At 37.8% G+C, this 23,632-nt stretch overlaps 1 protein-coding gene across 6 annotated transcripts in view; it reads right to left on the bottom strand.

Annotated features, from left to right (window-relative positions):
- Positions 1-23,632, bottom strand: part of FARS2 (phenylalanyl-tRNA synthetase 2, mitochondrial) — a 231,919-nt gene that overhangs the window by 170,054 nt on the left and 38,233 nt on the right. For all 6 annotated transcript variants that reach the window (XM_030943368.1, XM_030943366.1, XM_030943367.1 and 3 more), the window contains one exon: positions 6,415-7,047. In XM_030943368.1, coding sequence (XP_030799228.1) covers positions 6,415-7,032 — 618 coding nt within the window. In that variant the 5' untranslated portion in view covers positions 7,033-7,047. The remainder of the gene's footprint in view (positions 1-6,414; positions 7,048-23,632) is intronic.

A 23,632-nucleotide genomic window follows, 5' to 3' on the forward strand; every position in this document is an offset into this window, starting at 1 on the left:
CTACAGTCACTCCTTTTTGATGTCAATTTTTCTCAAGCACCTATCTGAGCAAATGGAGAAAAAAAATACCTAACATCTTGCATAAAACACTGACACATGCAAGAGGAGATCTTCACGTACATTCATTCCTTCAGTACAGACTAAAACAGCATGCACTATCTTCTTGTATTGAATAAAATCAGTCACTACTACAAGCAGGAAAGAAATTTCCTGTAGCCATAAATCGAGTACCTACGTGTCTGTCTAGAGTAAGGACAAGAAGATTTTTCTTTGAGTAAAGGTGTGCAAAACACTGAATATTGGATCACCATGAAAAAGTCAAAAAAATTAACACTTCTCAGGATTTATCAGCATTTCTGGCTGATGCTGCATTACAAAGGAGAAGGCAGAAAGGAATTGAAGTGACTGAACCATGTGGCATGAAGTTTACTGACAGTTTAGCTCACAATAAAAATAAATTAAAATCTGATAACATCTAATGGCAAGAAGACAGAGTTTTAATTGGACAAGTATGAATAGAGCTAAGGTCCTTCAAAAGTACATTCCAGCATTTCTCAGCTTGGCATGAAGGGCAGAAGTCCCATTTGTGATTTAAACAAAGACCTCAATATTTCCTCAATCATTTGACAGACTTTTTAGTCTCACATCCCTTCATTATCCATACACTTAGTATTCAAAATTAAGGGTCTCTTTGCAGGATGGCATTCAGAGTAGGTTTCAGATCAGAGAGATCTGTAACTATACCCTGTCTTTTCACAATGCAGTTGTGTATTCCTCCTGCCACTCATGCATTCACCAGTGATTAAGATAATGAATAAATCATACTCATGTACTTATACTCTCAGGTAAACCAGCATTTAAAATTATCTCTATATGAGGATCTGCACGTGACTATACCCAGCCTTGCCACACCAAATAAACTTTGTCTCACTGGCCCTAATAAATATCTCTAAAAATGAACCAACAGCTGCACTCTGAATCCACTAACAAATAGCAAACCCTTCCCACAACATTTTAAATGGGCTGTGGAACTCAAGACTCAACCAATGGATCAGGAATGATGAAGATGATGCCACTAATAGATGGCTCAAAGAGAAAACCTAATTTCAATCTCAGTCAGCCTCCAAGGTGTAACTATACACCCTGATGCAGTCAGCTTCAGGTACCAAAGAGATACACAGCCACATGACAGAAGGCTCCTAACTGCATATCAGTAAGGATTTTTGTGGGCAGAAAATAGCAAAAGGATTTTTGGGGGCAGAAAATAGCAAAAGGATTTTTGGGGGCAGAAAATGGCAACACATTTACTTCGACCCACAAGCTTGAAGGTGGTCACCCTAATTTCTACATCCTTCCCTTCTAGTTCTCCAATTACAGCAAAGAAAGGTAACCTCTCTTGTTTTTTGGGGGTGGAGGGCTGGCTTTTTTTAACCTAATCAAAGTGTTTCCATAAGAAAAGGGAAAACAACAAAGATGTTTCCAAACCAGAAAGAAAAAGTAACACTGCTGCACAGATACCTGATATAACGAGACACCTATCACAGACTTCTGTTTCTGTAGGAGTAGAAATTCCTTGACTTTTAAGTACCTTAGACTTCCCAAATACACTTGTGGACACTTTCCTACTTTTTTCTTCGCCTGCACAATTTAAATATTGAATTGAATAGATTTAATGGCTTTATTCTGAAAAGCTTTGTTGGTTTGTTTGGGTTTTTTAAGCTGAACAACAAAAAGCAAGACAAAGTCTGAAAATAAATGAAATCTTTGCAGTAAAAGATGCACCATCCGTTTTCAAACTTCCTAGACCATGGATCACTATGAAAATCTAACAGACCTGATGCCCTTCACTGTCAAATTTTTGACTAAAAATAACAAAGAATACAATTTGGATCCTCGGATCAGTGAAGATCTATTTATTATGGCATGATTTCTACAACACAACTTGGAAAATACTGAATAATACAATGTTCACTACTTGGATTAATACTGGAGAAAGTGAAATCAGTTCCACCTAAACTAGCCAGGTTCTTCAATGAGACCACTCAGTTCAACTGCAGCTTTAGGAATAAATTCACCTCCGAATATTCTAGCAAAGTAATGCTGCTGCTCCTTTTTTTTATCCAGGTGGATCTTGTTCAAGTGCCCCTGCTCCTGTACTGGCGTTGCTGCTCCCTGTAAGAAGGAGGGACAGCCTCCTTCCATGGCTCTTTGGGACCCATGCTTTGCTCACAACCCTATCCATGAGTTGTAGAAGGCTAAGAAGGGCTCCTTTCCTTGGTCATTTAAGCCTTTTAAAATATTTGTTCCTTGGTGCCCAGCTAAACACTGCTATTGTGACTCACACAAGCACACTCAGACAAACTAAAAGCTCCAAATAACTCCATTAAATTGGTTGATCACTGGAACACTATAAATTGATTTAAATTCCTTTATATATGAGGATTAAAAAAAGGGGACTGAAGACAGGAAGAAGCTCTTCTTTGATACAATGTCAGAGAAAAAGCACAGTGTCCAAAGCTGCAGTAACATATAGGATTCTGGAGAAGTCAAACCTAAAGACACAAGTTTTCCAAGGCGAAAACATAGCATGGCACTTGATTAAAAAAAACAAACCAACAAAAAAATGCAGATGAGTGGTCAATCATAAGTTCACATCATCCCATACCACAAGGAAAAGGATAAAAGCAACATCTTTTTCTTTCTAACAATACACCAGGAATATTGCCAAGGTATTGAAGTATGGGAAGATGAGGTAAGGAGTATGTATTTAGATGAAAAAGAGAAAAATCTACTAATCTCCTATTACCTGGAACAAGGGTCTTTACATTTCAGAATATAAACACTAGAAGCTACAATACTGACTTTTTTTTTAAATTATATATAGTGCTTTGGAGGAGCACTCCTTTATTTGTAACTAGAACATTTACCCTTTTTCCATTGCATCCTAACAAAAAAGTTTTCATTTCTACCATAATCATTTCAATGGAGAATAAAGATGTATCCCTACTACTTCTAGCACAAACAAGCCTGATGAGAGCATCATTTTTTCATCAAAACAACCATGTATTGGCCTCCACTGGAACAAGGTTACTAAATTAGAGGAGCAATTCCTATGTTTTAGCATCTGTTCCTCTTAAAATTTATGTATAATTCAGTACAGACTATAAAACATCGTATGAAGTCTCCTTCAAATGTGTAAACATTTTTTTGCTATCAACTGAAATCTGTTCATTGACTGCCATTGGGTTTATATTGGCTCCCTCTTCTGGCTGACATGCACAAAGTGCAATGTAGTTGAGATTTTTTTCTCTTTTCCATCAATTATGGATCTGCACCAAAGGCAATGGCATAGCACAGAAATAATTTCTCTTATAATCCACCCAGGAAAACTGGCCACAGCAGTATCAAAATTGCCAATCCAAAGTACTAACCAAAAGAAAAAAAGCCATACACCATAGAAGAAAGACAACAATTAGAAGAAAAACAGGAATGTTGGAGGAAGTGAATACAAAAGGATATAATTTGGGGGTACTGTTTAAGAAGAATGGCTCGTTTTATGTCCAGAATTCTGAAGTAGATTTGGGAAGCTATTTTTGGTTTTAACTATTTACATTAGTCAATTTCTAACTGTTCTTCTATTACATTCAGAAAATAATAACCTAAAATATTTTTAATATATTGAAAACATGTATAAATTATTTTCAGATGTTCTTTGATAGCAGCCCAAGGACATTTTTTAAAAGTTTATGAGAAATTTAAGCATGAATTATTCTAAATTTTAGCAATGAGTTAGTCTGGGAGATGGGAATTTCTTTAGTACTTTAATATTTACACTCATACTAAGCTGCAGAAATGCATCAGTTACCTGCCCATCTTGGAATTATAGATTACTTCTCTCTTTAAAAAGTAATCAACCAACCATCATGAAAAAATATATAGCCAAAAAAGCAAATAGCTCACAAATATATCAGAAAAAATACTGTAAAACTGCCGAACTCAGTTTGTTTTTCCAGATCTTACTTCAACATACTGATTTTAACTTTGACATAAAGAATGATGCTGAAGGCTTCCACCACAGGACAGGAGTTTTAACCTAGTCATGACTACAGAATTAGGTATTTGTAAAGGAGATTCACCTTTGTACACCTACATCTTTTGTATCCTGCCTAAAATTTCAGCTGAAGAGTAACTGACTTTTCCTCCACACCTCCTAAACTGAGATCAAACATCCAATTCCTCTAAATTCAAGCTCTTATAAGATCACTCTAGGCTTTTGTTTTTCTTCTGACATCTTCTTAGGTCTGTGGTCATTTACACTGAGAAGACAGTGAATGATAAATGTAAAAAGCAAAAGAACAAATTAGAGCAGCAAACTGACAACATCATGTAAAATTACTGTATTTGCCATAACATGAAATGTACTCAGGGCTTGTAGCTAAGAGTTAACAGTTTTTCCCTTGGTTCCAAAGATTCTGATCTTTGGTACTTGTGCAAATTTCCTCTCACCAGACACTGTAGCCTGGTTAGGAATGAAAAGTCTGAGACAAGGGTAACAGGCCCTGACAGTCACACGTTTCTGCTCAGTGGGTTACAGCTTAAACTTGAGTATAAATAAATGAATATCAGAGTATTTCTCTCATGTAGTATTACCTCTATTTAGTCTTTGTTCTGCTCAGACAGTTCCTTCTGGAATTATTTAAATGTGGAATATTCTGAACAGGCAACCAGAATACAAAACACAGAAATAGTTCCCAAGTGAAATTTCAGAATTGCACATTCATTTTTTTCCACAAGGCTCTTGTGATTAAGACTGTAAAAAGGGGTATATATTGAAACACAAACTGAAGCAAAAAAGGATGCATCAGCTCATGATCAGGTTTATAATTTTTTACGTTGCCCAATAAACAACACTTTACACATCATACACCACACCACTATTCTCTCTTCATCAGTATAGAAAGCTCCCCAATAACCTCTCAATCGTTTTCTTGGGAAAAAAGAAAGGAGAGAAAAGAAAATCTCCAGTGCAATGAATTAGATTGTTGAACACTGTATATTTCTAGATAGAACATGTCAATGAAAACACTTCTGTAACTGTTCCCAGTTATTCAAATCCTATTATTCCTATTATTAAATTTGTAGGGCAGGAAGAAATAGTCTATCATTAGGACCAAAATTTCCTAAGGGGTATATTCATAAACAAGTAATTCAATGATTAGATCAATCACACCCAAGGTTGCAGAAATTTCATCCTGCAATAATGCTGATGTTATAATTTTGTGGAAAGTAAAATATTTCCATCTGTATGACTGAACCCAGCACACCTGCAGAGGCAGGTATGAGCTCACAGCAGAACAGGCAGCAGCCAATCCAGGTGGGAAACTGAAGTGCAGGCAGCACCAGCCCCTCCCATCACGCAGAAAAGCAGTTCTCTGTGATTACCTTAGTTTTCCCTCAGGCATCCAAAGGCATCAGGCTTCTCTGCCAAGCTCCTGTCACCCGCTGGCAAGCACATTAAGAATGGTCTACATCTCAGTATTATTAGAATAAGCTAGTTTTAGTTATAGAACTGTGAATTTGGCAGTATTGCTACAAGCATGCACAGATTATACAAATCAATTACTATTTGGAAAACAAACTGGCTTATATTTACCACTGATCAATGATGCAGCAGAGTACTTAATGACACCCAGGCATTTGCAGAACATGCAGGCTGTGCCAACAAAACATATAAACTTAAGGGTCTGGGACATCAACCTAGAGCTCTTCAGCTGATGCCTCTGGACTCTGATGGGTTTGGTGTGTATGCACCACACACACATAAATATTGGCTGCAACAGATAAACCCTCCAGTGCAGCTTTAGGATGAGCTGAAGAATGGAACAATTCCCTAGAAAATGACATTTATTTACAGCAGGCTGGCACTATTAAAAGAAAAAGAAAAGAGGAAAGTACAGTGGAAACTGTACTTTGGAAGTAGCTGTAACAACTCGCATCCAAGGAGTCCTTCAAGAATTAATTTGATAGAGTTTTTGGTAAAGTGATCTCACCAGAAGAGAGTCGTGACAGAAACAGAATTGAGTTGTGCAGATCATTAACTGAACAAGTTGTTTCATTTCAGATTATATTTCACTATGCCAGCTTTCAATAATATTGTCTTTCCATTTTTTCACATTTTCCTAGGGAATTTTATAGTTGTTTTCAAATTCAATACTTTCCATCTACATTTTTCACAAATTAAAAATATTGCTATATAATAAATCACCTGATCTTTATCAACGTGCAGCATATAATTGTTGCTGTAACACGCTTACATGCACAAATTTTGTTTATGTGCCTGAAGTTTGCTTGGAGCAAACACAAGACCAAGGAACTTACCCCAAATGCCTTTCACCCCAGCTAGAGAGCTCATACCTCGTGGCAGGAGAAGAGGCGCACTCCCTCCATCTGATGGAAGACGGGGTAGTGGGTACTATCGATGGTGTCCCGGCGATAGACATCTCCCACTGCCAGAAAGGCGTCTAGGCCAGAGTGTATCAAGTCCCACTGATGGGCTGATGTGTGTGCTCTTAGCATGTGGTCACGATTCAAGTAGTAGTTATCCTCTTTCCTTCTGCTGGCATGGTTTGGTGGAATAAGTAAACTATCAAAATTCTGCTGGACTGTAACCACTGGAGAAAGACCGTCATACACAGAAAAGAGCGGAGTCCCACGGCGCCCGAGGTAATGTTTGTAGAAGTGCTCCTTCACCTGCTCCTTGATTAGCCACAAAGGGTGATGTTTTCTGTTGTGCAAGTTCTTGCCCACCTTGGAAAGAATCTTCTCTGTGACATTGCTGTAGTCATCTAGAGGATAAGATTTACCAAACAGTTCCACAGTATTTGAGCAGGGTGCACTGGCACTAAAATCTGAAGGTATAGACTTGGATGAAGAATGCCTTGAATGGGTGGGAATTCCTCTTACTTTTACTTTTGATGATAAAGCTGTTTTAGAATACTTAGCTACTCTCATGAATTTCCAGAGCATTGCCATTGTAAACTTTATGATCTAGAGAAAGAAAAGGAATTAAAAATATTTGAGTTAGGAACCGCAATGTTGCTGCAGGAATTGCTATTATCTTAGGGATAGATAAATCCAAATGTCTGCTTGATTAGCATGACAAAGTTCTCATTATAAACCACTCTTTTGACTTCAGAGGATGGAAAATACCCTTGTGGTCAAATTTCAGCTAGGATATTTTATTCAGTTATCAGGCTTCTGCATGACCGCACCAGTAATAATGACTCTAGACCTAGCCTGAACCCCATTCCAGATGATGCTCTTTAAAGATGAATAAACATCAGGCCTTCTTTGAAACAATATTTTTCCTCCAATTAAAACATGTGGCAATAACTTCATATTACTTCAGAGAAACCAGGAAACTTAACAGTGCCCTTCAGCAGTCAGAACTCGCTTACAACAAGCAATTAACTTATTGCTATATCATCTCCATTAGCAGAAGCTGCAGAACGTGTTCCACATCTACCTGATGCATGTGGCACATACAATGCAATCATCACTAATTCTTATTTAATGCCAGACAAAACCAGTTTAACCTTTCAAACTACTGAACCACTGTGAAAAAACAGATGGCCAGACAAGACATATATTTATATATAAACAGCTTATTAAATTCACATATGAGTATTGCACAAGATTCACCATAAAGACTGCATAAAGTCAGAACGAATGTCAGGATTTTGCAGTGATCACAAAGCCCCTTTTTCCATATGTTCCCCAGGATGGTTGCTTGCACAGCTTCCATGGCTGTACAGGGAAGGCAGGCTTGTCAGATACCAGGAAGGCAAAGTGATGAGATTCTTCAAGTTGTCTGAACTGAAGAACTCATTTCCCATCAAAGGGCCATCTTTATACATCCTCCCTGTTCACAGACAGGCTTTGTGCTTCATGTGTACACAGCTGCATTCTCTGTAGAGCTCAAAGATAATTCCAAAACCAAACAGTTTTGAGAGTGATGAGCCTTTCAGCCACTCCATATGCACAAGCCCATTCTGAGATGAAAAATTACTTGAAAATCTATAGTTGGGCTTCAGAAATATTAGCAAAGGTCCCAGTAAAATAATTAAGCATTCAAATTTGCTTATTATGGAATGGGAAAGCAGAGGCATTAGAAGTGACCAGAGAAAGGCATCTGCTACAAACTGGCTTGTATTTCTCTGTGAACCAAGAATTACAAGGCCACAGGTTTTCTGAGAGAAAGAATTTTCTGAGAAAGTCATCTTAAAGAATTAGGGGAAAAAGGACATAAGGAATAATAAATGCACCACAGTCTTCAAGGGATACAGTCTTTAGGATTACAGTATCTGGCTAGCTTTCCCCAGGAACATAAGGAAAACAAGTGTAAGTAACAAAATAAACAAGGTGAGACTATTTTTCATACTCTCATGCTTCAAAATATGTATGCAAATGAACAGACATACTAAAATAGAGAGTCCCAGAAAAAAACAAATCTGTACAAGATAATGAGTATGGTCACATTTGGCTTTCTTTCTTTCTTCTGGCTTGTATCTAGAAGTTTTCCATAGGTCTTTTTCCTCAAGTCATTTTATCTCAATTAACCAAAATAAAGGCAAGTTGGGTAGACAGAAATTAATCCTGGTGGGGAAGCATAAGATTACTGAATATTTGGTTTAATCCTTTTTCTGGTAGAATATCTTTAGAAATACGTAACAGGTCTAAATTTTATCTAGTTTTGAAACTTTTAAGAATGACTGCCTTTGGCAGGGGGGCAGTAAAGAGTTTACAAAGCTATTTCATCAAATTAGCTCTTGATCATTACTGAGAATGTTCTTTAATAAATGAATTCACACACATCTCAGAAATCACTCTGATAAAGACTAAGCAAGGGATAGTCTTACATTTTGAAAAGAGACCCCATTTTCCTGAAACATACGTTCTCCTTCATGGAAAGTGAGCTTTCATTTTCAAACAGCTGCTTGAAATACCCAGTCCTAGTCAGATAATGAATTCAGCCTCCCTTAAGTAAATATCACCATCTGCCCATACATTTATTTTCATACATTTATTTTTCTAAAAACTTCAATTCAAAACTTACACATAACCGTAATGTACAAAAAACTCCCGTAACTTTATCGTGATTCTTGTGATGTTTGCTGCTTTCTTAAATATCATTCCTCTGAGAATCAGACAACCTCATGAGAAGCTTTAACTTTCACATAAACAGTTTTGATGATTATAAATTTATGGAAAAAGAAGTAAGAACATGCACCACAAGTACTGGGGAGGCACTCTTGTTTGTTTGTTTAAGACTCATTATTTTTAAGGGAGACTCTAGTACATACATCTTTAAGGGCTTACCTGATTATATTTCAGTATTTGTAATGAGGAAGCCTGCTATCAATTTCTGATAGTTCAGAAACACTCTTTTTTCTAAGCAAGTGATATATACTCCTAACAAACCTGTACAGGAGAAAAACCTACAGATGAACTTGTATCAGAGTTTTCATCTTAAAATTATGCCTCTGCCTTAAATAGTTGAATGGCATTATTTTGTGATTATTCTAATCCAAAGCAAAATTTGAGCAGTAAGTAATGTGAGCAATAAGAAAAGTTATAGTTTTTAGATAAGTTATCCAATGTCCAAGTACTGTAAACAATAGCAAGCAAGCACTAAATATGCCCCTAACACAGTATCACAACCAGAGTTCCAGAAACACTAAAGTCCTACAACAACACTCTGCTACTTCCCTCTCCCACCACAGAGCCACGTCTTCCTCTCTCAGAATCATTACAGAAAAATGGTATTGGACTCAGTTCAATTCAACTAGTAATAAGTTACATTTGGGTAGAGAAACCACAGAGAAGAAAGTAAAATATGTTTACACTCTGCAGACTGTACACAAAATCTTCAAACCAAAGTCATGTTTACCAAGGCAGAGAGCAACACTGGAAAATAAGTCAATCTCTTTACCTTTTTCTAGCAATAAACACCTGGTGTTAAGAACACACTAATTACTTACGTTCTCTTATAATAAACAGAAATTTATGCATTTATGCTTATTTATTTTGTCTATATTTATCTAAACATCTGGAAAAGCAGTTTAAATATATCATTTTCTTCCTTTATTTCCACCATCCTTTTCATCTGGCAGGGAAACTGTTTTCTGTGCACACTGACAAAACCTGAATCCCACAGCAAGGCCTGCCAGCCAGCTAACAAGAACAGCGAGCCAAACAGCAGCTGCAGGTCCTGTAGCTAAAAACAAATACATAAATGAGAAATAGACATTGAACATTGGATCTACCATCCAAAGATGGCAAAGCCCTCCACCAGCATCACCAGCAAGTCCTGCACTCTGAGTTTGACAGTGGCTCTGGCTCACAGCTGGGAGCCAGTGCAGGGCTCTGGATGCAGATGCAGGGCTTTGGAAGCAGGCTGTTCTGCGGGCAGCTCTCCATGGGGCTTCTCGAAGCTCTGCAGGTGGACATGCAAGCACCAGGCCCACCACTTCCTATTACACACATCCTTAGCCAGACAGCACCATGGACACATTTCAGGGTACCTCAGCAGCTCCACTGAAGCTCCATAGCTCAGGTTGCTGGACCTCAATCTCCATACTGAGATGTCTGCTACAACTCTAGTCTTGGATAGGAATGACATCATACATCACGTTGTGCCAATACACTTGGAACTACACTTGCACCTAGCTCATGCTTTTCAGCAGCTCCAAGGCAAACCAGAGGACAGGAGGTGGCATCCACACCACCTAGGGGAGAAAAGGCATAAGAATAACCCTGTCCATGCTGTGCATAGACCAGGCACAGATAGGAGCACACCTGCCAACATCAGTCCTGTATCACAGACCTGTGACATTTCTACAGCAGTTTCAATTGATGGGCAAGGCTCCTTCCTCCTGCACAGAAAGCCAACCATTCCCCATGCAGCAGCCCAGCAAACATTACACATGCTGAAGTACACCACAGTCAGGAGCCTGACAACAGGGAAATAGCAGACAGAATGCATCAGACAAAAAAATACCATGATTTTGGAGCACATGCAAAAGGCAGTTGGATTTGATAAGGGATCATACTGCTGTACTGTTAAGGGATGTCCTTTCATGTCTAAATCCAGGTTTCCATGTCATAGTGCAGCAAAGATTAAGACAGCACTATCACAGCTGCAGTGGTATTTGTCACAATCTCCACTACCCAGCTGAGGCTTAAGAAAGAATCGCAGACTCAGTGAAATTCCTCCTGACACCTGCTTAGAAAAAGGAGGAGAGAAGAGGGGCAGTTTGGCAGCCCACAATGAAAGGAGACAGTGCTATGCACCAATGCTGTTTTATTCACTCACCTCTCCTGTAAAAGTGGAAGAGGGAGAACACTCCTGTTTGAGCAAACTAGAGCCCAAACGGGGCAGCTTGTGGGGCCATTTGCTCGGTGTTTGCATCTGTGAGCCAAGGGCACCCTCGCGCCTGCTGACCGCGTTTCTCTCTGCCCTGTGCTTTTTACAGCTTATGGCTGCAGAAACACAGATGGGCTACTGCATACATAAACCCAAGTACATGACGGGTTTGAAACCAAAATTCTACAAAGATGAGAGTCTGTCTCCTATCCAAGAATAGCTAATTAATGCAAGACTCTGAAGTGCCATGGAAAATGTTAGAAAAGTTGGGCTGCCACCATTTTGTGATGTGACAGCTTTTATCTACCGTATGTGTGGGGAGGGGAGTTCAACCAACATAGCATATGTTAAAACAAAAATTATAAACATATGTTAGGCTGCTAAAATTGGACATTTACCAGTCTGCTTAGCAATTTAGCTAAGCATTGAATTTTAGTTTTGAAAACTATGTAGGCATACAGCAGCAAATATCATTGTATTGCCATGACCATATCTGCCTTGCATAGGATATAACATAAATTGTTTTGCATGCAAAACTAATAACAAGCTCGGATTTTTTAATGCTCATTTTAAAATGATGATACATTGTTGCACACCAGAACAGATTTCTACTGAGCATGCTGGATTTATATAACACACACAGACTTATGAAATAGCCTTGCAGACAAATTAGAATGGATCCATTTTAGAACCTGACCTTCCAAGGGCAGAATATTATCAGATATCCCTGATGATAGCCAAACACCCTTAAAATATTTCACGAACTACAAAGCACTGGCAAGATAATATAGCTTTCAAGTATTCGGCTCTTAATTTTTTCATGTACTTGGAGTTCATCAGTTAATAATCTGTCAGTAAGTTCCAGAAGTACACAGAATAACTTTTTATTATTTTGTTATTTTTCTTGACTGAAGCAAAAATATGTCATAAGCTAGCTGGCTGTCTGCTCTGTAATGGTGATACATTAATCACAACGCCACCTTCGGCAACATTCTGAGGCTTGCAAAATTGAGAGAGAAAACTAAAAAACCTTTCCTGGGATATGGCACGATCCTGCTTTCTCTCAGTGCTACACATAAGACCTTCTTAAATATGAAGGGTATGAACAACCATGCTCCTTCTCCACTGATACAGAAGATGCTGAACAAAGGCCAGCATCTCACAGCCTGTTTTAGACACATGAGCACCTGGGGGCAAGCACAGAAATTATGGCCCACACTGCTGAGGCACACCTGCAACCACCTGCACCACTCCCTCAGGACTGCAAGATGGGCCAAGATAACCACAGTGAGCAGCAAGTCTTTGGAGAAGGGAATGTTCCTCTGGGCAAGCACCCATTTCAAAATGTCTTGCATCATCCCTTGAGTTCAGTCACCATCCAGCTGCAGGCTGGATATTGCAAATGATGACAAAATGCTATCCCACTACAACAAGTTTCAGTGCCCCAAGCAGGCCTCCAAAGGCTGCTGCAGGCTCTGGTTTCTCTGCTAAACAGTGTCACTCCAGGATTGTTCAGGTTTATCCATAAGTTTCCCACTAACTAAAAGGATAATGCTTCCAGACATATGATTCAAGGCAAGTAAAATGCTTTTCAGGAGCCAAAACACTTGCAAACTCTGTAGCTGTGCTGCCAACTGGTATGAGACCATTTCAAAGACTCATATAATCATATTACAAGACAAGTTATAGTGAATTTGTTTTAAACAATTCAGTAGAGTATCGATACATTGGAATTTGTGATCAGCAAGCTAATCAGGTACATCAAATTGCTGAATTATTGAGATCGTATATAATTTTTCAAAAGATAAATGTATACAACATAGAGTATTAAGAGTATACAACATAGACATTAGGAGTTAAAGACCAAAAGCAAACAAATTCAGACTTCTGGGTGGGTGGAAAGGCACCAAACTCTCTAACATGCATAATTCAGAAGTATGAGGTGAAAAGCTAGATGACACTATTTTCATTTGGACTTTAAAAAAACAGATTAATAAAAACAAAATAAGCAAATTCTGAGGAAAGAAACTATGGTTGGAAAAAGAAATTATATATATGCATGACAGAAGATTAAACTAAGGAACATCGTCAGAAACAATATCTGTTTTTCTTTCAATTATACCTTAAATTTTTTTCCCACAAACTAAAACAGAGTTTGCTATTTATTGAAGAAATGTCAATAAGGCCCTTTAGTGGTAACTTCCAATAGTGCATATGACTAAGGCACACAGAGCTACTAAAAATTAAACAGCTGTGACCTGATCTCCTGCCAACATTCCTGTGTTCTTCCTTACCTCCACAATGAGACAAAACAGCTAAAAGTCAATGCCATATTTTAAGGGAAAATCCTCATTACACAAACATATTTTGAATACATTACATTACAAATTATAGACTGTGAAAAGGCAATGCAGAAATTATTCTTAAATATTCTCAAATGTGTCTACTGCCTTTAAAGATATCCATTTTTCAAGGAATGCAATCTGAAAAAACACTACCTTTGGCTGCTGAGGGAATATTCTTTTTCCAATGCCTTGAAAATGTTGCCAAACAGCTTTCTGCATTTGTAAATAACTGTCAGATGAAAGGGACAGAGACACTTAAACACCTATAAAATCCTCACTGCAAGATTATCACTATTCCTTCTGCCTTCTTTTTTCCTTCAGTATCTGCAACTCATTATGCTTTTTTTTTACAGATGCATACACCACAAGAATTTTACTCCTACAGAGTTTCATATAAGTAAAAATAAATTTGTTTAGAAATCAAATATTAGCAGTATTTCTTGTAGTGGGACACTTTCTTAGTTCTCACTGATTAGCTACACCATTTGGGCATAATAAAACTTTAGAGACCTTATCCTGCCTTAACAGGAAGAGGGAGTAATACCTTTTTTAAAAAAGTTATTAAATACCAAGAATGGGACACATGCAGACCTGGTAACAGTGCAAAAGACAGCAGGGGAAATCAAATTATTTAGACAGGACATGCCAGAGGAGGCAGCTAAAATGAACCACTAAGTTCATCCACAAATGAGAAAGTCTTCAGCTTTACCTGCTGTATCCCCATAGTAATGATTGTAATTCCATTCTTCTGGAGAACTGAGGAAATCTGTGACTTACCACAGATCTCCAGATGCCCTCCTTAGTAATACCCTAGCCAACATGGTGTAGTTAGAATAATTTAAGTAGTATTACAAACCAGCAAGCGTAACTAGTATTTAAGACCCCGGAGTGATTTCATGGTTTTAATATGTATGCAATCAACAATATTTAAATCAAACAAGCCTTTCTTAGGATGTTTCAACCCTAAGTAGCAGCAGGAATATTGCAAGTTTTGTATCATATCACTTTTCTATCACATCAACCTTTAAAGAGATCAGTTTCACAAATTTGCTATCATCTTAAGCCAAAATATCACCAGAGATCCACACCTCAGACCTAGCTGTGATATGAACTTGGTCTCAACTCAAGCTCTAACTCAGCTGTGGTATCATTCCTTGGCCTGTCTCTGTTATATAGAAATAATGAAAGTGTGAACAGACAGAGCCTTTATCAGGACTATGTATATTTCAACAGCCAATCAAAAAAGAAAAGACAAATATCTCTACGGATTCCCCTTCAAAATCAATAAGTCTCACAGGTTTCAGGATGGATAAAGAAGAGAATATGTAGTGGAGACTCCACTGCAGTACAGCACTCCCAGCTGGAAAATGTATGGTCACGTGTGTACAAATAAGTCATCTCTAGTTTGAACTGCACCATCTTCATTTATCTGTCATGGGCTCTGACAAAGTATTTAAGGAAAAGATTAGAAGGCTCCTAAGAAAGGAACTACATTTCCCTGCCTGGGGCATACCACTTGTCTGAGGTTGGTTGGAACAGGCCTGAAATATTAATGAGTAAGCCATTTGTCAAGAAATTATGCAAGAAAACTTGGCAGCCATACAAAGGGGTTAGCAATAAGATACCAAGCTAGGGCAGTGCACACTAAGCATTTGAAAGAGAAAACAGGAAGGAAAAAATTTTAAAATCACTTTCATTTGCCTGTTCACATTCATAAGCTTTGGAAGAAAAGAGTAAATTAATGAGTAAGTAAAACATCACACTCAGTAATAACAGGTACTAACTCCTAAAAGGGACTATGAGCTGCTCTAGGTCTAGAATTCATGTTTTTAGGTATTGATTCCTTCAAGATATTTCTCCTAGTGACATTCTTTGCAAATAAACTTGCTTACCAGGTGGCATGTGAGCTAAAAGGTGTTGTCATGACAGAAACCACTTAATTATTGAAAATTCACATAAGTAAATGGGAAAAAAAAAACCAATTTGTACAAGGGAAAGACACATAAAACCAAAAAAACACATTATTCTTGAGATTTCCTCACAAATCATGGTGAAGAAAAGCAAAGACAAAATTGTAACCACTCTGTAAAATCAGATGTTAAAATCTATACTCTCTGAACAGATTGAAGACTTAAATCACTTCCAGGAGTTCCCAAGTATCATTTCTCCTTAAGAGGAACTCGCAAAAGAAAAAGATTTAAAACACTTCAGTCAGACTCCATATTTATTTTTAATTTTTATATATTTATAATGTAAGTCTGTTTTAGGGCCAGGTACAGTATAATTTTATATAGCACTCCTTATATGATAAATTTGCAGGCTTAGTTTTTAAGTAGGTAGTGCTAGTTTTTACTGTAAGCAAACCTGAAAAACATCCAAAGCATCACAGTGTATTAAAAACTAATCTAAAATTTGCATTAAATATAATGATTGTCAAATAAAGCAAATTAATAATTCTGGTTTACCAAAACATAGCCATAGTCACCTTGCCAAATGTTAAACATGTCCAGCAATGTGATCCATAGGTTTAATCACTATTGATACCAACTGGACTCACTGACATTCCCAGAACAGTGGGATGCAGCAGCATTTAGACTTCCATTAAGCAGCATTCTGCTTTTCCAAAGCACATCCCTACATAGGATCTCAAAGTGCTTTTCAGCCATTAACCAGTTAAGCTCTACACTATGCCCATGGGAAAAGTATTGCATTATTTATACCCATTAGTGCAGCAGCTCCCAAGTCAAAAGCACTGTCTTTCAACATCTTGGCTTTCACCTTTTTTTCCCCAAATTGTTTTGACTATATTGCCATTTTTCTCTCTGATCAGAATTTTTTTGTTGCTTGCAATATCATTTTATCAACAGTTTAACAAGTATAACTGCTACTGTGAATGGAATCAAAATGTTTTGAGAGTAGCTTGCCAGAACTGCCCGTTAGGAACCACAATGAACAGCTCAGAAAAAGTGAAATATTCCCTTCGAAACAATCTTCTCCTTGAATGTGCAGATTTTTAAGGTTCAAACCTCCATTCCTCGAGCAAGAATTACAGAGCCATTGCTCTGCTTGTATTGTGGCTCAAACTTCAATGTTATTGTAATTACAATTATGTTCTTAGCTTAATCAGGAGAGATCAACTGTAGAGGTAGAAGACATTCAAGGAAGATGGTATAGGAAAAGTATATAAATGAAGCTTTATTGAGGAAAACAGGGAAATGCAAAACTGGGTGGACTAACTATTGCTGCTGTACCTGTTCCATGGCAGGGTTGGCCTAAAATCCAGCATGGCATTCACAAATTGTCATCCTCTAGACAGGATTTCACCTCTGGTCACAGTTTACCAAAACCAAGGACAGCATTTACTCCAATGAAGAAATTACATGACAGAAGCAAAGAATTGTTAAGGTTGGCAGCCTGCTCCAGAGCTCTGCCACCTGAAACTTTGAAGAAGTTCTTCCTCATGGTGAGATGGAACTTCTTGTATTTTATTTTATGGCCACTGCTCCTCATCCTGTCATTGTGCAACACTGAAAAGAGTTGGGCACCATTGTCTTGGCACTTACCTTTTTGATATTTGTATGCATTATTGAGATGCCCTATCAGACTTCTCCAGACTAAACAGGCCCAGATTCCACAGCCTGTCCTCATAAGAGATGCTCCAGACCCCAAATCATCTTTGTGGCACTCCACTGGAACATCTCCAGCAGCTCCTTGTCTTTCCTGTACTGAGTAGCCCAGAAATGCACGTATCACTCCAGATGTGGCCTCACCAGGGCTGAGCAGAGGGACAGGATCACCACCCTCAACCTGCTGGCCACTCTTCCTGATGCACCCCAGGATGCCACTGGCCCTCCTGGCTGTGAGCACACTGATGGCTCATGGTCAACTTGTCATCTACCAAACTCTGCTGGTGACCTCTTTTGGGGAAGCTTCACACTGTACTTAACCCCACTGCTGCTTTGGCCTCAGTGATTTTGCAGAGTGAATCATGTCAGCTTCCCAGTCCAGCCAGGGAAAAGAGAATTGCATGGGTGGTTGTCTCTCCTGCATCACTTGTGGGAAACAGAGTCATCTGAGATTCAAACATAATACATTACAAGATCTAAAGCAAGCAATTAAGAGTCCTTTAGTCATATTTACCAGTGAAAACCTGGCCAAAAGCCACAGCACACCATCAGCCTCAGGATTTGGCTCTGCAGGGGCCAAAATGCTTAGTGCCAGCCTGGCATAGCAGCCAGCATTTGCCGAAGAGTTGTGCAGAACAAGCTCAGCAGAGCTCACACAACGCCCACAACAGCTTCAGAGTAAAGGAAAAAGAAAGCAAATCTCACCAATGTCATGAAACAGCCAGAGGATGTCTACTACACCATGCATCATTACCACTACAGTAGCCCTTGAATCCAGGAAGACTAAAGACAAAATAAGAAGAGACAGCACATGAAAGGGAAATTGTCATGCCTGGTGCTGCCACCATAGGCAACCAGAAAGAAATTTGAGGTCAGTAGTGACAGGTACCACATATAAGTGCTAAATAATCCTACACTGCAATCCTTATGATGACCAGCGGGCAGAGGAAAACCAAATCCACAGTGTAATTTAAAAGCATTATACTATGCTTAGAAACCAAATCATTATTGAACAGAGATTTAGGTCTCGATGTGCAATTGAGACCAGAATCAACTACATGGGACCTGAGAAGGCCACAATGAATTAGCTTTATGGTAAAAAGTTAAGGCCACAAGCCCTCTCCCCCACATAAATAAAAAGCCAAAAGACTACTACTACAATAAGCTGCAGGTAAGGAAAATCAGGTTTTATTTAGCAAAGAAAAACATAACCAGCATCTACATAACACTTAATGCATCCACAGATTTATGATGTGCGCCAATATTTTTTCACTGCAAAACTTTCATATTACATTCCTGGAATTCCAGGGACCACTGCCTAGAGCTAATAAATAAAAATGATGGTTCAGAATTGTTTTCTTCTCAGTACCTGCTAGCTCAAAAGGTACAATTTCCCAAGTATAGGCTATCATGTAAGCAACGTAGGAATTGGCTCTGTTTTTATTTTGGGGGTATTTTTCTCTGTAGTTACTATCTTATTTGGTCTTAAAATATTAACTTTATTTTCATGTTACTATACCATTTATACTCAAAGAATCAAAAGATTTACAGGAAATTTGTCCAGCCTACAATATAACAAAATCTGGCCTAGCATAGCACGTCATCTCATTTTCTATGCAGCATTAAAATATGAATATTGGACACTACTTTTGAGGCTGAGTAGACAAAATCATATTTATCACATCTGATCAACCTGATTCATCTACAAATCTACTGAATACCCAAATGTGAACTTGCAATTTATTCAAAAACATGTAAGCAAAACTGCAACGATTTCTATGCATAATTGCACAAACATCTAACTTCAGTACCTCTAAAATTTGCATGCGGCACTTTCATATTTGTAAATTACAACTAAACATTTCCAGTTGTTTACATGTTTCTACCCTACCAGCCAAGGATGAAAAGTCTCAAGATGAAGGTTTTTTAATTCTGAAAGTAAAAGCTGCTATCCTGGACCTTTCTGGCACTTAATTTCTGCCATTCCAATGCACTTACTGGCATCTGGGCTAGAAACTCTCCTTTTCCACTTCCTCTCTCTGTCATCTGCTGGGAGACAGAAATAATTAGATTGGCTCAAGCAGTTCTGATTGCTTTCAGTGTGTGGTTCACTTCTTGACATCAGAGAGAGGAGTTGTGATAAATAAGGATCAATAGACTGGATAGGAATGTTTAAATTTTCCTCAAAGCTGGAGAGCAATGCCACAAAAAAAAATTAACTTTTTGTTTAGGGCAAGTTATTTAGCAAAAAAAGTTGAGTGAGTTTACTGTGTAGCAAAGTTTACCAAAGAGTTGTGAAGACCAGAATTTAAACAAAATGAAACTGAAGTCAGTCTTTTCAGTTCTCATTTACTTCTTACTAGAAGTGCAGCTCAAAGGAAAGGAAAGCAATCAAGGCATGATGTTAACATTTCAACATCAGTTAAAGAAGAATTACATCCAGTGGAGAGGTCTTCAATCACAGACTGTTGCAAAATATTACATAAAATACACCATTACAATCAGCACCTCTTCATAATTGCAGGACAAGATCAAATACTGTCTACAGGCAGAAAAAAAATAACAATAAAAAATTACCACCTCTTGCTTCCAGGCTGATGCTATTTAATTAAGAGGTAGAGGAAAGATAGTTTCCTGTGTTAACATTGCTGTCACAGACCTGTTGTAAGCATTCCGTCTTCTTTGGCAGTACATGAATTTAAGATAAAATAACTATAAAGCACTCAATAAGACTTATTTTCCATACAGTCTTCAAGCCAGCTTCTCCTTGCAGAAGAGTAGCAAACTACAGAAAGCTCTTCTAACATCTCTTTCATACTTTCAAATAACTCCTCTGCTCTTATGGTTAATTGGATACCATGTAAAGTGGTTAAATCATAATGTTTCTTCAGAAAAACAAGAGGTAAATTTCAGCAGTCTTTTAACCTGATGTGCTTTTTGTAGCACTTTCTACAAGTTTGTTGTAAATTGCAAAATAAATAACAAATATATTTTTTGGTGTGTCCAGTGATGACATATATTCACATTTAAGGCTGAAATTCACCACTTTGAGAAGGGTGGTACCCAACTCATTGCCAGCCTTACAAAGATAACTACAAAATCATGCACAGTTCTGACACCTGAATCCTGCACTGGATGTATCTTACACAGCAGAAATTTGCAGCTTAAGGCCTGAACTCAAATCTGTTTACTGAGAACTTTAGAACACAGCCTTTTGACATACCAGGTACACTCAAAAATATCTTGTGTAAATAAAACTACATATCCATAAGAATGTCCTGCATTCAATTGTTCAAATAATTACCACGTTCATCTCCATCCTAAAGGCGTCCACACCTTACTCAATTCAAGTTCCATGTGCATCAAATTTAGTGCACTCAGTACAACTGTCATGGAAAATTCTATTATTTCCCTCAGAAACCACAAGTTTATTATTAGCAATCTGTGGGCAATTAGTGTAAATATCAGCAGACTTAGATTTATCTTAATTAGTGTTTGTTTCAATTCCACAGGCAAACAAGAAATCATCTGCCATAAGAATACCAATGACTTCGTGTCTAGCTGTAGTCATGCTGCTCTATTTGGCCCCCTCTCTCTTGGAAAAAAATGAGAATTTTACATTGAATTCTGTATATTTTTCAGTATGTCACATAATGCCTCCAGGACATACAATTTACTCCATGACATGCTTCTTCCTATAGATACAAATGACACAAAACACACGCCAGTGAAGAAGTGAAATATAAGTTCTGAAACAAAATACTATGCTTTGATATTTGAAAGGATACTTTCATATTTGTCTCTTCTATACCAACTGTGATCTGCATTGTTATAAGCATCCAGTAATTACAGGAGTCCATCAGAAGCCTGATTATTAAAGCTACTAAAACTGTCACAGAATACCCTCATCTGACCATTCAACTATTGGCAAATAGGAAGCTACTAATGTGCAAAGAAGCACCTCCAACTTTTCTTTTCATGCTATGAGATTATTTAGCAAAAATCAAGTCCTGTTCTGCACTTACTACTCCTACTTGTTCCCTATGCATCATCAGATCATTAAAAAATGCGGCTTTTTGTTCTATCCCACTGAGAAAACAGTGGGGAAAAGGTAGCACAGGCCAGAAACCACAAGATTCCTAATTTCCTTTCTATGCTTTCCAGTTTGTAGTAGCAAAGAAAAGGCAGCTCCCCCAAATACGCTTTCTCATAAGCAGGTGTTCTCTACAGAAAACTACTAGTGAATGAAGGCAAAATTTCATTTTATGAACCCAAAAAATGGCTAATAGCTCTCTGTCAAACACAAGATGGTTTGCTGAGTGGGTTTTAGCAAGGATCTGAACTTAGTCCAGTTTCAGGGAGTGTTTCCATTAGCAACCTACAGAACTGAACAGAGGACATGCTTAAATCTGCAGATCAACACTGCAGGTATGCTGGATAACAGGGCTGGAATCATTCTGTCAAACTAGAGAAGTGCTCAAAAAAAATAACAGAACAATTTGTCAGGGGCAAGCACAACTTTCCATACTTTGTCAAAGCCAGCTGCACACCAACAGTAGAGCAAATAAACTGCTAGACAACACTTTCCTCAGAGGGGAATCAGGGCTTGTAATAGACCATGAGCTCCATAAAAGTTCAAAATGGGATTCAAAAAACAGGAAAGAGACATCATATGGTTATATAAACAGGAATATATACCACATAAAATAGGAAGCACTCCTGTCCTGTTTAGCAGGAAGGAATAAATAAGTCAAATTTTTGGCATAATCTTTACAAAAAAATACAAAACAATTTGAAGTTTCTAAAGACAGTAGCAGAAATTACAAGTCTCAAAGAAGGAATTATGTAGAAAGACTGAATATAGTAGGACTATAAAGCCAGAGAGGAAACTAATTAAAGGCACTTTCACGATCATGATCAGATCTGAAAGAAGTAGAACACTCTTTGGATTAACCTTGTCTCCACTGCATCCTGGCTAGGACATAGAGCAATTCACCTACCAAAACCAAAGTTCAAAAAATTTTTGGAAGTTATACGGAGAAATCTTTCTACAAATACAGTAACATGTTGTAAGAGAGGGCTTGTGCAGACCCTACTGTAGTTTTATTATTTCATGCAGATTTCTAAACAGCTGTGCTAAAAAGAAACAGGTGTAAAATTCAGCCTGCTTTGGGGGGCCAGACTAGTCAGTATCTCAAGGTCTTTCCAGTCTTATTGTGGTTTGTTATAATTTCTATGATCATTATCACAATTCTTAATGAAGCACATATTAAGGGCTTATTCCTTAGAGGTCTAGCCAAGTCTTTCTTTCAGTAGCAGTTTTAATGGTGCTCATGGCTTTATGCCAGTTATATCGCTGAAAGCTTAGCAGGTGATGTATTTGCTTATAGGCACTGTCATATTTTATCCATCTCAGCATCTATTTAGTAAGTGCTTTAACATTCTAGAGTATGGCAGGTGCTATATAAAACACAGCATTATTTTCCATATTTTATTCTCCTCATTGGCATTCCTACTCTCAGATTAACTGGCAAAAGTACAAACATTCACAGCAATTTTTAAAAAGAAAGTTTGAGTGCTCACTGACAGCCACAGTTAGCTCCATACTATCAGTAAACAACACACAACAGTGTTCCTTCCCTATCACAACAAAATTTCTCAGCAGTTTTTTGTATAGATAGAAATATGATGGTAGACAAACTGCAGTGGCCATTCGGACACCAGCTGCTAATTGTGTTGGAACAACTCTACCTGGTTTACTTAAAATGCATTATGGTGGTATTTTAATTGTTCTCTTCATCTTGTTTCATGGCAGAGGATAGGCAGGAAAATCCATATGCATTAGGCTTTCCCATTCATAATTCCATGCTACTCTTGTTGCATTTCTAGGTGGTCTAGGTAAAAATTTCCACTGAAATTAATGGATTATACTAGAAAGATCCATGGAAACCATACTGAGCTGACAAGATACTAATTTTACTCCATTCTTCAAACTGCAGTCACATGTATTGCAATGCTTTAATTTCTTTTTTCAGTATTCCTTCATACAGAAGTCATAATTTCCATTACTTGGGTTCTTAAAAAATTTCTACTAATTTCTCTTCAATCTCATTTTAGAAAATGAGGGGACCGAAACTGAATACAATACTCAAGAGTCAATATTTCAGCTGATATTACTGAAACATAAAATTACTTTGGGAAGGTCATCTCCTCCTCCTATCCCAATGCTTTTCTTT

Source organism: Camarhynchus parvulus, chromosome 2 (assembly GCF_901933205.1).
Source record: "Camarhynchus parvulus chromosome 2, STF_HiC, whole genome shotgun sequence".
In the NCBI taxonomy this organism is placed as follows: Eukaryota; Metazoa; Chordata; class Aves; order Passeriformes; family Thraupidae; genus Camarhynchus; species Camarhynchus parvulus.